This window comes from Pseudophryne corroboree, chromosome 4, assembly GCF_028390025.1.
Source record: "Pseudophryne corroboree isolate aPseCor3 chromosome 4, aPseCor3.hap2, whole genome shotgun sequence".
NCBI lineage: Eukaryota > Metazoa > Chordata > Amphibia > Anura > Myobatrachidae > Pseudophryne > Pseudophryne corroboree.
The window spans coordinates 433,910,269-433,925,767 of NC_086447.1; the positions used below are offsets into that span (position 1 = coordinate 433,910,269).

At 48.2% G+C, this 15,499-nt stretch overlaps 1 protein-coding gene across 5 annotated transcripts in view; it reads right to left on the reverse strand.

The window, feature by feature from the left end:
* Positions 1 to 15,499, reverse strand: part of IBTK (inhibitor of Bruton tyrosine kinase) — a 325,853-nt gene that overhangs the window by 275,424 nt on the left and 34,930 nt on the right. For all 5 annotated transcript variants that reach the window (XR_010176005.1, XM_063916884.1, XM_063916885.1 and 2 more), the window contains one exon: positions 11,079 to 11,249. Coding sequence is in view for 4 of the 5 variants with exons in the window: in XM_063916884.1 (XP_063772954.1) it covers positions 11,079 to 11,249 (171 nt within the window). In the remaining variant the exon portion in view is untranslated. The remainder of the gene's footprint in view (positions 1 to 11,078; positions 11,250 to 15,499) is intronic.

A 15,499-nucleotide genomic window follows, 5' to 3' on the forward strand; every position in this document is an offset into this window, starting at 1 on the left:
TTCTTGAGACGGGCCCCCACCGTGCCTGAGTCTGCTTGTAAGGCCCCAGCGTCATGCTGAGGACTTGGCAGAAGCGGGGGAGGGCTTCTGTTCCTGGGAAGAGGCTGCCTGCTGCAATCTTTTTCCCCTTCCTCTGCCCCGGGGCAGATATGAGTGGCCTTTTGCCCGCTTGCCCTTATGGGGACGAAAGGACTGAGCCTGAAAAGACGGTGTCTTTTTCTGCTGAGAGGTGACCTGGGGTAAAAAGGTGGATTTCCCAGCCGTTGCCGTGGCCACCAGGTCCGATAGACCGACCCCAAATAACTCCTCCCCTTTATACGGCAATACTTCCATATGCCGTTTGGAATCCGCATCACCTGACCACTGTCGCGTCCATAACCCTCTTCTGGCAGAAATGGACAGCGCACTTACTCTTGATGCCAGAGTGCAAATATCCCTCTGTGCATCTCGCATATATAGAAATGCATCCTTTAAATGCTCTATAGTCAATAATATACTGTCCCTGTCCAGGGTATCAATATTTTCAGTCAGGGAATCCGACCAAGCCACCCCAGCACTGCACATCCAGGCTGAGGCGATTGCTGGTCGCAGTATAATACCAGTATGTGTGTATATACTTTTAAGGATATTTTCCAGCTTCCTATCAGCTGGTTCCTTGAGGGCGGCCGTATCAGGAGACGGTAACGCCACTTGTTTTGATAAGCGTGTGAGCGCCTTATCTACCCTAGGGGGTGTTTCCCAACGCGCCCTAACCTCTGGCGGGAAAGGGTATAATGCCAATAATTTTTTAGAAATTAGCAGTTTTTTATCGGGGGAAACCCACGTTTCATCACACACCTCATTTAATTCATCTGATTCAGGAAAAACTACGGGTAGTTTTTTCACACCCCACATAATACCCTTTTTTGTGGTACTTGTAGTATCAGAAATGTTCAAAACCTCCTTCATTGCCGTGATCATGTAACGTGTGGCCCTACTGGAAAATACGTTTGTTTCCTCACCGTCGACACTGGAGTCAGTGTTCGTGTCTGTGTCGACCATCTGAGGTAACGGGCGCTTTAGAGCCCCCGACGGTGTTTGAGACGCCTGTACAGGTAATAACTGATTTGCCGGCTGTCTCATGTCGTCAACAGTCTTTTGTAAAGTGCTGACGCTATCACGTAATTCCTTCCATAAGACCATCCAGTCAGGTGTCGACTCCCTAGGGGGTGACATCACTATTACAGGCAATTGCTCCGCCTCCATACCATTTTCCTCCTCATACATGTCGACACAACGTACCGACACACAGCACACACACAGGGAATGCTCTGATAGAGGACAGGACCCCACTAGCCCTTTGGGGAGATAGAGGGAGAGTTTGCCAGCACACACCAGAGCGCTATATATATATATACAGGGATAACCTTATATAAGTGTTTTTCCCTTATATAGCTGCTGTATTGATTTATCTGCCAAATTAGTGCCCCCCTTCTCTTGTTTTACCCTGTTTCTGTAGTGCAGGACTGCAGGGGAGAGTCAGGGAGCTTCCCTCCAACGGAGCTGTGAGGGAAAATGGCGCCAGTGTGCTGAGGAGATAGGCTCCGCCCCCTTCTCGGCGGCCTTTCTCTCGCTTTTTTAAGGAAAAACTGGCAGGGGTTAAATGCATCCATATAGCCCAGGAGCTATATGTGATGTATTTTTTGCCATCTAAGGTATTTTTATTGCGTCTCAGGGCGCCCCCCCCCCCCCAGCGCCCTGCACCCTCAGTGACCGGAGTGTGAAGTGTGCTGAGAGCAATGGCGCACAGCTGCGGTGCTGTGCGCTACCTTATTGAAGACAGGACGTCTTCTGCCGCCGATTTTCCGGACCTCTTCTGCTCTTCTGGCTCTGTAAGGGGGACGGCGGTGCGGCTCTGGGACCCATCCATGGCTGGGCCTGTGATCGTCCCTCTGGAGCTAATGTCCAGTAGCCTAAGAAGCCCAATCCACTCTGCACGCAGGTGAGTTCGCTTCTTCTCCCCTTAGTCCCTCGATGCAGTGAGCCTGTTGCCAGCAGGACTCACTGAAAATAAAAAAACCTAAATTTAAACTTTTACTCTAAGCAGCTCAGGAGAGCCACCTAGATTGCACCCTTCTCGTTCGGGCACAAAAATCTAACTGAGGCTTGGAGGAGGGTCATAGGGGGAGGAGCCAGTGCACACCAGCTAGTCCTAAAGCTTTTACTTTTGTGCCCAGTCTCCTGCGGAGCCGCTATTCCCCATGGTCCTTTCGGAGTTCCCAGCATCCACTAGGACGTCAGAGAAATTAGGGTGTAGAAAAATGGAGTCCCTGGGGTTATAAATGGGTGGTATTCATGTGACTGGCGGTCTGCTGACCGACAGTCACATGACCTCCTCCACCATCCCGCCGGCTCAGTATCCCGATGGTCGGCATGCCGACCAACAGGGACTATTTCCACTCGTGGGTGTCCACGACACCCATAGAGTGGGAATAGAACCCGTGGCGGCCGCAGGTCGCCACCGAGCCCGCAAGGGGCTTGCTGCACTCGCCCCTCCCCGCCGGGATCCCGGCGTCGGTATGCTGCCGGGATCCCGGCGTCGGTAAGCTGACCGGCGGTCAGGAGACCGCCGGTCAGCCATACTACACCCGTTATAAATGTATATATTCAATTCGTATAAACAAATATATTTACCACCGGTTCAATGCGGCCAGCGGAGACTCTCAGTGCAGTGTCAGTCGAGCAGACGCGACCAGCAGCTCCCCTTATCACCGGACCTTCTACTGCAACAACGGCAACCTGTACTGCTGATATCGCGGCCTGCTAGCGAGCGGTTACGCACAGCGGCTCCATACACTATTGGATAAGCCGCTGACACCGCCATCTGGGTACGAGTGCTACAAGCAGCGGATGCTACGGACGCTGCACCCACTGTCATGAACCACGCACAGAGGTCCCGTGTACTGCTAAAAAAATCATCTGGGATCCGATAGGGGGTTCTTGCAAGATGACCTGCTGATACCTTGTGGCTTATTCATCAACAACTGCCACTGTTGTTTAAACAGTCTACCAGTCACCAGCGTACCTGGTAGCTTTCCTTGGCATTAATATAGCCACTCACTACCCATCAATTACGGAACACCTAATGAACCGGTGTATCTTCAATTCCTATTGCTCTCTCACATTGAGAGGAAAGAGATGGTGGATAGATTTATCTCTATAAGTATATGCAGCTTGATATTTTATTATTAATCCATATATCATTGGTCAGTGGCACTATACAGGCATTTGATACTGACACTGCCTGAGAGTCTCCGCTTGCCACATTCAACCTGTGGTAAATGTATTTGTATATACGAATTGAATATATATATATATATATATATATATATATATATATATTTTTATACACACTAAGAATGTGCAGTGTTAGAATTGTGTGATTCATCTTATCACTTGAAATATATCTTTTTATCACTGTTTTTAGTGTATGTTTATTGTGCTATATGTATTAAAATTGTTATTTTATCATAAGATCGCTTCTGTGTTTTTGAGCGCCTACCTGGTATAATCTATAAACAGAGAGACAACCTGTTCTGCAGAAATGAACAGGAAGTAAACTGCAGGATCAATACAATGGTACAAGACCATTGATGCCACAAAAGCTCAAATGACTGCAGTACAAGCTTTAGTTCAGCACTGGATATATCATTAAGAGGCCCATTTATCATTGTATAATTGTGACTTAATCTCCAAAAACACCCATTAACCCCAAATAGTAAGTATCCCATGAATGTATGATAGAGGGACCGCAATAGGTATCTCCGATACCTGCAGTAGATCCTTCCAGTCCGGCCAGTAGCTGCATTACCCACAGGTTTCTATTGGGAATACGATGCTGTGAGATTTACCATATTCAGGAATACAAGTCATTCCCAAGCTTGGCCCCGGTAGCTACCGCCATCTGTGAATGGCGGTAGCCTATGGGCTACACATTGTGGATGTAGTACAGGAGGGTTCCACCGGACCCCTCTGCCGGAACTGGCTGCTAAGCATGTGCAGTCAGCGGGACTGGGCATGTGCAGTAGCTCTGGCAGTCCTTACAGCACATCGCAGGGACAGGCTCCTTTCATATTGCAATGTGATCCTGGGTGCTAATATTACACCTAGAACCTATTGAATATGCGATTACTGAAATAAAACATGGAGAAGAGGCTTCAGCTTTCCTGTTTAGCGCCATTTAACTAAACACACCTGTAATGTAGCAAAGGTTAAACTGAACAATGTACTTTAACTTCATGTGTCATTATCAGAAAATTATTATTTGTTTCGGTTTTGTTTTTTTGCTTTGAAAAGGCACACTCGAAAAACACCTCAATTTCTTCATGGGTAATATGTCTCTACGCTAAATAACTACATGAGTTCATGTTTTCTCTTTATGCTCTTACCATTTTGGGACATTCCGCCTGACCTGGGTTCCTACACTATATTCATTATTACAACCAGTTTGGGCTAGAGAATTAGAACAAGAATTTATGAAGGTTTACCTTTAAAAATAAGATTTTACTCACCGGTAAATCTATTTCTCGTAGTCCGTAGTGGATGCTGGGAACTCCGTAAGGACCATGGGGAATAGCGGGCTCCGAAGGAGGCTGGGCACTCTAGAAAGATTTATGACTACCTGGTGTGCACTGGCTCCTCCCACTATGACCCTTCTCCAAGCCTCAGTTAGGACACTGTGCCCGGACGAGCTGACATAATAAGGAAGGATTTTGAATCCCGGGTAAGACTCATACCAGCCACACCAATCACACCGTATAACTCGTGATACTATACCCAGTTAACAGTATGAATATAACTGAGCCTCTCAACAGATGGCTCAACAATAACCCTTTAGTTAGGCAATAACTATATACAAGTATTGCAGACAATCCGCACTTGGGATGGGCGCCCAGCATCCACTACGGACTACGAGAAATAGATTTACCGGTGAGTAAAATCTTATTTTCTCTGACGTCCTAGTGGATGCTGGGAACCCCGTAAGGACCATGGGGATTATACCAAAGCTCCCAAACGGGCGGGAGAGTGTGGATGACTCTGCAGCACCGAATGGGCAAACTCTAGGTCCTCCTCAGCCAGGGTATCAATTTTGTAGAATTTTGCAAACGTGTTTGCCCCTGACCAAGTAACAGCTCGGCAAAGTTGTAAAGCCGAGACCCCTCGGGCAGCCGCCAAAGATGAGCCCACCTTCCCTGTGGAATGGGCTTTCACTGATTTAAGATGCGGCAGTCCAGCCGCAGAATGCGCCTGCTGAATCGTGTCACAGATCCAGCGAGCGATAGTCTGCTTAGAAGCAGGAGCACCCAGCCTGTTGGGTGCATACAGGATAAATAGCGAGTCAATTTTTCTGACTCTAGCCGTCCAGGAAACATAATTTTTCAAGGCCCTGACTACGTCCAGTAACTTGGAATCCTCCAAGTCCCTAGTAGACGCAGGCACCACAATAGGTTGGTTCAAGTGAAAAGCTGATACCACCTTAGGGAGAAACTGGGGACGAGTCCTCAATTCTGCCCTATCCATATGGAAAATCAGATAAGGACTTTTATATGACAAAGCCGCCAATTCTGATACACGCCTGGCCGAAACCAAGGCCAATAACATGACCACTTTCAACGTGAGATATTTTAGATCCACGGTTTTTAGTGGTTCAAACCAATGTGATTTTAAGAAACTCAACACCACGTTGAGATCCCAAGGTGCCACTGGAGGCACAACCGGGGGCTGAATATGCAGCACTCCTTTTACAATGTCTGAACTTCGGGTACTGAAGCTAATGCTTTCTGGAAGAAAATCGACAGAGCCGAGATCTGTATCTTAATGGAGCCTAATTTTAGGCCCATAGACACTCCTGCTTGTAGGAAATGCAGAAATCGACCTAGTTGAAATTCCTCTGTTGGGGCCTTTTTTGGCCTCACACCAAGCAACATATTTCCGCCATATGCGGTGATAATGTTTTGCAGTTACATCTTTCCTGGCTTGAATCAGCGTAGGAATGACTTCCTCCGGAATGCCCTTTTCCTTTAGGATCCGGCGTTCAACCGCCATGCCATCAAAACGTAGCCGCGGTAAGTCTTGGAACAGACAGGGCCCCTGCTGCAGCAGGTCCTGTCTGAGCGGCAGAGGCCATGGGTCCTCTGATACATTTTCTTGAAGTTCTGGGTACCAGGCTCTTCTTGGCCAATCCGGAACCACGAGTATCGTTCTTACTCCTCGCCTTCTTATTATTCTCAGTACCTTTGGTATGAGAGGCAGAGGGGGGAACACATAAAACAACTGGTACACCCACGGTGTTACCAGAGCGTCCACAGCTATCGCCTGAAGGTCCCTTGACCTGGCGCAATATCTTTTATAGCTTTTTGTTGAGGCGGGACGCCTTCATGTCCACCTGTGGCCCTTCCCAATGATGTACAATTCTTTGGAAGACTTCTGGATGAAGTCCCCACACTCTCGGGTGGAAGTCGTATCTGCTGAGAAGATCTGCTTCCCAGTTGTCCACTCCGGGAATGAACACTGCTGACAGTGCTAACACATGATTTTCCGCCCATCGGAGAATCCTTGTGGCTTCTGCCATCGCCATCCTGCTTCCTGTGCCGCCCTGTTGGTTTACATGGGCGACTGCCGTGATGTTGCCTGATTGGATCAGGACCGGCTGGTTTTGAAGCAGAGGCCTTGCCTGACTCAGGGCATTGTAAATGGCCCTCTGTTCCAGAATATTTATGTAGGGAAGTCACCTGACTTGACCAAAGTCCCTGGAAGTTTCTTCCCTGTGTGACTGCCCCCCAGCCTCAAAGGCTGGCATCCATGGTCACTAGGACCTAGTCCTGTATGTCAAATCTGCGGCCCTCTTGAAGATGGGCACTCTGCAGCCATTACAGTAGAGATACCCTGGTCCTTGGAGACAGGGTTATCAGCCTAATGCATCTGAAGATGCGACCCGGACCACTTGTCCAACAGGTCCCCCTGAAAAGTTCTTGCATGGAACCTGCCGAATGGGATTGCTTCGTAGGAAGCTAACATTTTTCCCAGGACTCGCGTGCAATGATGCACCGATAACTGTTTTGGCTTCAGGAGGTCTCTGACTAGAGATGACAGCTCCTTGGCTTTCTCCACCGGGAGAAACACTTATTTCTGGTCTGTGTCCAGAACCATCCCCAGGAACAGTAGACGTGTCGTAGGAACCAGCTGTGACTCTGGACTGTTTAGAATCCAACCGTGCTGTTGTAGCACTTTCCAAAATAGTGCTACCCCGACTAGCAACTGCTCCTTGGACCTCGCCCTTATAAGGAGATTGTCCAAGTACGGGATAATTAAAACTCCCCTTTTTCGAAGGAGTATCATCATTCCGGCCATTACCTTGGTAACACCCTCGGTGCCATGTACAGTCCAAACGGCAGAGTCTGGACTTGGTAATGGTAATCCTGTACCACAAATCTGAGGTACTCCTGACGAGGATAGTAAATAGGGACATGCAGGTAAGCATCCTTGATGTCCCGGGATACCATGTAATCCCCCTCGTCCAGGCTTGCAATAACCGCCCTGAGCGATTCCATCTTGAACTTGAATTTTTTATGCATGTGTTCAAGGATTTTAAATATAAAGAAGGGTCACACCGAACCATGCGGTTTCGGTACCCCAACCGTGTGGAATAGTAACCCCGTCCTTGTTGAAGTAGGGGCACCTTAAGTATTACCTGCTGGGAATACAGCTTATTAATTGCCTCTAGCACAGCCTCCCTGCCTGAGGGAGTTGTCGGCAAGGCATATTTGAGGAAACGGCGTGGGGAAGACATCTCGAATTCCAGCTTGTACCCCTGAAATACTACTTGAATAAAACAGGGATCCACCTGTGAGCGAGCCCACTGATCGCTGAAACTTTTGAGATGGCCCCCCACCGTACCTGGCTACACCTGTGGAGCCCCCGCGTCATGCTGTGGACTCAGAGGAAGCGAGAGAAGAATTATGATTCTGGGAACAGGCTGACTGGTGCAGCTTTTTCCCTCTTCCCTTGTCTTTGTACAGAAAGGAAGCGCCTTTGACCCGCTTGCTTTTCTGAAGCCGAAAGGACTGTACCTGATAATACAGTGCTTTCTTAGTCTGTGAGGAAAACTGAGGTAAAAATATTTCTTCCCAGCTGTTGCTGCGGATACGAGGTCCCAGAGACCATCCCCAAATAATTCCTCACCCTTATAAGGCAGAATCTCTATGCGCCTTTTAAGGTCAGCATCACCTGTCCAGTGACAGGTCTCTAATACCCTCCTGACAGAATGGACATTACATTCATTTTGGATGCCAGCCGGCAAAATATCCCTCTGTGCATCCCTCATATATAAGACGACGTCTTTAATATGTTCTCATGTTAGCAAACTAGTATGTTTGACAGGGTCACCGACCACGCTGCAGCAGCACGCTCTGCAGGTTTCAGTCTAGTACCTGAGTGTGTAAATACAGACTTCAGGATAGCCTCCTGCTTTTTATCAACAGGTACCTTCAAAGTGGCCGTTCCTAAAACGGCACTGCCACCTATTTTGACAACCGTGTGAGCGCCTTATCCACCCTAGGGGATATCTCCCAGCGTAACTTATCCTCTGGCGGGAAAAGGTACGCCATCAGTAACTTTTTAGAAATTACCAGTTTCTTATCAGGGGGAACCCACGCTTTTCACACACTTCATTCATTCATCTGATGGGGGAACAAAACACTGCCTGCTTTTTCTCCCCAAACATAAAAACCCCATTTTTAGAGGTTAATGTCAGAAATGTGTAACACATTATTTTTATTGCCGGGATCAAGTCACGGATGTTCCTAGTGGATTGTGTATATGTCTCAACCTTGTCGACACTGGAGTCAGACTCCGTGTCGACATCTGTGTCTGCCATCTGAATGAGCGGGCGTTTTTGAGCCCCTGATGGCCTTTGAGACGCCTGGGCAGGCCACGGGCTGAGAAGCCGGCTGTCCCACAGCTGTTACGTCATCCACCCTTTTATGTAAGGAGTTGACACTGTCGGTTAATACCTTTTACCTAACCATCCACTCTGGTGTCGGCCCCACAGGGGGCGACATCACATTTATCGGCATCTGCTCCGTCACTATATAAGCCTCCTCCTCAAACATGTCGACACAGCTGTACCGACACACCGCACACACACAGGGAATGCTCTGACTGAGGACAGGACCCACAAAGCCCTTTGGGGAGACAGAGAGAGAGTATGCCAGCACACACCAGAGCGCTATATAATGAGGGGATTAACACTATAACTGAGTGAATTTTCCCCCATAGCTGCTTGTATATACAATATTGCGCCTAAATTTAGTGCCCCCCCTCTCTTTTTTACCCTTTGAGCCTGAAAACTACAGGGGAGAGCCTAAGGAGCTTTCTTCCAGTTGCACTGTGAAGAGAAAATGGCGCCAGTGTGTCTGAGGGAGATAGCTCCGCCCCTTTTCCGCGGCCTATTCTCCCGCTTTTTTCTGGATTCTGGCAGGGGTATTTACCACATATATAGCCTCTGGGGCTATATATTGTGGTATTTTTGCCAGCCAAGGTGTTTTTATTGCTGCTCAGGGCGCCCCCCCCAAGCGCCCTGCACCCTCAGTGACCGGAGTGTGAAGTGTGTATGAGGAGCAATGGCGCACAGCTGCAGTGCTGTGCGCTACCTTGGTGAAGACTGATGTCTTCTGCCGCCGTTTTTCCGGACCTCTTCTTGCTTCTGGCTCTGTAAGGGGGACGGCGGCGCGGCTCCGGGACCGAACACCAAGGACTGGGCCTGCGGTCGATCCCTCTGGAGCTAATGGTGTCCAGTAGCCTAAGAAGCCCAATCCGGCTGCAAGCAGGCGAGTTCGCTTCTTCTCCCCTTAGTCCCTCGCTGCAGTGAGCCTGTTGCCAGCAGGTCTCACTGAAAATAAAAAACCTAAATCTATACTTTCTTTCTAAGGGCTCAGGAGAGCCCCTAGTGTGCATCCAACCTCGGCCGGGCACAAGATCTAACTGAGGCTTGGAGGAGGGTCATAGTGGGAGGAGCCAGTGCACACCAGGTAGTCATAAATCTTTCTAGAGTGCCCAGCCTCCTTCGGAGCCCGCTATTCCCCATGGTCCTTACGGAGTTCCCAGCATCCACTAGGACGTCAGAGAAAGCAGATTAAAATCAAAAAACAATTAATGTAATCAAATACATTAACAGCGTGCCTCTACTGTGGGTTTAAAACAAATGTAACATTAATAGCATCACTCAGAATCAGATCTTAACACATGCCATTATTGAGAAAGTAACTTTCAAAGAGGCTGCACTCCCGCTGCCTTGTATTTCCTGCTATTGTACTATAGACATAATGGTAACTTAAGCCCAGTACTCACGGGCCGATCAAGGAGAGATGCGTGCTGAGCGAACCGCTCAGCACACATCTCTCCTGCCGCTCAGCACAGCGCGATCTGTGCTGAGCGTGCGGGGGGAGACGGGGGGCCGCTCACTTCACCCAGCGGGTGAAGTGAGCGACCCGCTAGATTGGCCTGCATGCAGGCCAATCTAGCAGCGGCGATAGCGATGTGCGGGGCCGCGCATCGCTATCGCCGAGGGGGCTACACACGGAGCGATCCTGCCGATATTCTAAGCAATCTAGTCAGATTGCTTAGAATATCGCTCCGTGAGTACCCCCCTTTACTATTGGTGGAATAATATTATCTCAGTGCAATCTCAGATGTACACTCACTTACTGTATCTACATTCAAAATGCAATTTATAAAAATAGAAGTTCTGCTTATTTTTAGTCAAAAGTATATGAAGACATTATTTTTATATGTAAATGTTCTAACAATTCAGTAGAGTGGTCTTCCCCAACTCAACATAATTACCTAATGTCACAAAAGAAAATCTCACATGAACATACGCTAAAATACTTGTTTCCCATAACAGTGTTAATGACATACCAATAACATGTGCAGTATTAGTACAAATCTGGATTTAGCAATACACCTAAAATTAGAACTTATGCTAAAGTAAAAATACAAAACACCAGCTGTTTCACTTCGCCAATACAAAACACTCATACCTGCTTTGGGCTGTTACAGTTTGAGGGGGATGACAGGATTCCCAGTTGGTGAAATGTATTTAAGCCAAAGGTGTAAACATATCCATCTTCAGTTAGTGCTACGGTATGGTCCTTTGCAGCAGCCACCTGAATACATAAATGAGCAGCCAAACCTTCCACCAGTCTTGGAACCTTTGAAGAATAATATTGTTTTTAGTAATATGTCACTAAAAAGGAGATTTATGGTAGACTTACCATTGTTAAATCTCTTTCTGCAAGGTACACTGGATTCCACAGGGAATAACATTGTGGTGTAGAGTTGGTTCTTGATCCGAGGCACCAACAGGCTAAAGCTTTGACTGTTCCCAGGATGTACTGCACCGCCTCCAGGCACTGGAGCTCAGTTTTGTTAACCAGTCCAATGCAGTAGCAGGTAAGAGGGACGGTAGATGTTAGTCACATAGTATCACATTCTCACGACAGGAGAAGGTACCAGCGGCTAATGCCATACAAACCCAAAGAAGCTAAGTGCGTCAGGTTGGGCTCCCTGTAGAAATCCAGTGTACCTTGCAGAAAGAGATTTAACAATGGTAAGTCTACCATAAATCTCCTTTTCTGCAGCGGGGTACACTGGAATTCCACAGGGAATAACATCGGGGATGTCCTAAAGCAGTTCCTCATGGGAGGGGACGCACTGTAGTGGGCACAAGGACCCGGCGTCCAAAGGAAGCATCCTGGGAGGCGGAAGTATCAAAGGCATAGAACCTGATGAACGTGTTCACTGAAGACCACGTAGCCGCCTTGCACAATTGTTCTGCGGACGCGCTACGGCGGGCCGTCCAAGAAGGTCCAACCGACCGAGTAGAATGGGTCTTGACAGCAGCAGTAGCTGGGAGCCCAGCCTGTGCAATCACCATTCTAATCCATCTGGCCAAGGTTTGCTTACTCGCCGGCCAGCCACGTTTGTGAAAACCAAAAAGTACAAAAAGAGAATCTGACCTCCTGATACAGGCAGTCCTTTCCACATAAATACGGAGAGCCCGTACTACGTCCAAAGATCTTTCTTTGGAGGACAAACCAGAAGAGATGACAGCCGGGACCACAATCTATATTGCTGATGCGACATGGCAATACGAATGTGCAGGTAAGCATCCTGTATGTCCAGGGATACCATATAGTTCTTGGGTTCCATGGCCAGTACAATGGAACTCAGAGTTTCCAAACGGAATTTGGATACCCTAAAAAATTTATTCAAAGATTTGAGGTTGAGTATAGGCTGGGAGGACCCATTTGGTTTCAGGACTAGAAACAGGGTCAAATAGTAGCCCCTGCCTCTTTGAGACAGAGGTACCGGCACAATCACTCCAGTATCTAGGAAAGATTGTACAACCAAGTGTAAAGTCTGTGCTTTCAGCGGCTCCAAAGAGATAACCGTTGAGCAGAACTGGTGAGGGGGACGTCTCTTGGAAGGAGATCGTGTACCCGTGAGAGACAACTTCCCGCACCCAGGCATCTGAAGTGGTCTTTAACCAGGCCTGGGCGAACTGCAGAAGTCGGCCTCCCACCCTGGGGTCCCAAGATTGCTTAGACTTGGGCTTGATGGTTTTGGAAGTACGAGCCTGTCTCGGGTACGCTTGACCCTTTGCTTTACATGGAGGTCGAAAGGAACGAAAAGTGGTACTCTTAGCCTTTGGAGCAGAAGGATTAGTACTTGGGAGAAATGCAGTCTTAGCTGTTGCCAAGTCAGTCACGATCTTGTTCAGATCCTCTCCAAAGAGTATGTCTCCCTTAAAAGGGAGAACCTCCAAGGTCTTTTTGGAGTCCAGGTCCACTTTCCAGGACCTTAACCACAAAATCCAGCGAGCCAGGATAGACGCCTTGGCCACCATTACGCCTGCATCAGAGGCCGCCTCCTGAATATAGTGAGAGGCTGTGGTAATATACGACAGATATTGTCTGGCAGTGTCAGAAAAATTTTGAGGTAGGACTTCCTCTATTGCCTGAACCCTTGCTTTAATAGCTTTTGAAGCCCAAGATGCTGTCATAGTGGGTCCATGCACAGTACCAGTAAGTGTGTAAATAGACTTCAGGCATCCCAACACATGCTTATCCGTCGGTTCCTTCAGTGAGGTGACAGTGGTGACAAGTAGAGTAGAAGATACCACTAGACGGGCGACATGAGAGTCCACCGGCGGTGGAGTTTCCCACTTGTTACTCAACTCTGCAGGTATAGGGTAACGAGCTAGCATCTTTTTGGACAGGGAAAATTTCTTCCCTGGAGATGACCAGTATTCCTGACGTATGTCAATTAAAAGATCAGAATGCGTTAAAACTACTTTAGCAACCTTCTGACATTTAAACTTATCAGGTTTCTTAGACGTCAATATCATCCTCAATTTGGAGAATCAGCTTGATAGCCTCCACTAGGTCAAGAACATCAACTTGAGTTGTAGATTCCTCATCAGAAGCAACTGTATCAGTGTGACAGATCAGTATAATACCCATCCTCATCGGAAGAATGATCCGAAATATTAGTGGATTGTGAGGAAGAAATGGCCCGTTTGGATGAACCCTTTGGTCCCAGCAGGATGAGGGGTAGGATTTTGTCTAACCAAAGACTGATTTAATTGTTGTAACTGGGTAGACAGGGCATCCGCCCAAGGCGGGTTGACTACAGGGACAATATGTGGCTGCAATGGCAGAGGAGGTCCAACAGGGGGCGCAAGCCCCTTTACAAGTGTCGACAATATATTTGAAAAAGCAGCCCAAGGTGGGTCTTCATTTGCCACAGGTGCTGCAAACTGACTGGAAGGTGCAGGGAACGCAGCACCTGAACCCTCAGTTGAAACCTTTTCCTCAGACAAACCTGTAGCGCCAGCACTGCATGATGCAGGAGCTTCTGCGGATTTCCCGCCCTGTGTAGCAGACATTATTGGGAATGTAGCCTTAGGGCGCAGCAGTACAATATAGCCAGACAAACACAATACCTGGAAAAAAAAAACCTGTGTTAGATAGCAAATGCAAAGCACAAAACAGAGGATTTAAGTGGTGTGAGGTGACTGAAACACACAGTGAAAAATACAAAACAGTTTATCCTGTGGAACACTATATTTGAAAAGAGACCCTGACGCACTTAGACCCCCAGGGTACAGAATATAGTGATAGCAATAGGTGTGATACACAGAATAGAATCCACACAGCAGCTATAGGCACACACAGTCGCAGGTACAATGCAGAAATTATTACATATAAACAATCAGACTGCACTGGACTACTAAATCTACATATAGATATGTATGTATACAGATATAACAATGCACAGTAAACACTGGATGTATATCACAGAAGACTTGTACTAAATATAGCAGTACACTTGTTCTTAACTAACACTGTCTAAAATGACATGTAGAATTCTTAAGTGTCTGTAAATACACAGCGCTGACAAGACAGGCGGTTTCACAGAGAAGACAGTGCCCAGCAGTCCCGGAGATCACCCCAGCTATGTAATGGCGCCAAAATATCTTCAGGAAGTGAGGGAGAGAGAGAGATGCAGCTCCGGGGTGGGAACACCAGCAGTAGATGGCGCCCGGAGCTGGGGGAGGGGTTACAGGTCAGCGCCTTATCCCCTCTGCTGGACTTCACCACCAGGTACTATGGAGCCTATATTAAACGGATTTTAGTAAATCCGACCTGTGCTCCCTGCCCTGGTGGCTATAGTGGGGTCCCCGCACGGCCACAGTGTCCACGCCAGAGGTCCGGTCGCGGTCTCCTGGGACCGCGATCGGACCGCGATTTACCGGCGGGTCCCACCTGGGGGACCCTCTTACCTCCTCCCTGTCGTGCAGTCACGCGATCCAGGAGAGCAGTAGCGGTGGTGTGCCTAGAAACCGGTGCATCCCCGCTGAAAGTACCCGGGAACCAGACCGAGGGAGTATGCAGCGCCGCTGAAGGAGGTGATGGAGCCGCAGTACGGCATGTCATAAAGACATAGAAAAAGCTGCGGCCCTTGAAGTCTTCTTAAAAAGCTCTTGCACTGCAGGCACCAACTTACAAACTGAGCTCCAGTGCCTGGAGGCAGGGCTATAGAGGAGGCAGTGCAGTGCATCCTGGGAACAGTCAAAGCTTTAGCCTGTTGGTGCCTCAGATCAAGATCCAACTCTACACCCCGATGTTATTCCCTGCAGAATACCAGAGTACCCCGCTGCAGAAATAGCCTTATACCTTTTACACTGAAATATACAAGTTCCCTAGACTGCGGCACCACATTGGCTGGCCAAGGTGTGATAGCGCATAAATACAAGTAGACTGAATCCATCACTGAGAAGGAAGGTACATTATGTGTGTATGCCGCAGTCACTACATACAGTATCTCAGAGCTGAGGCAATCTGAACCTCTTGTCCAGTCCTGTCTGTTACACGGACAACTCTTTCCCAGCTGTTAT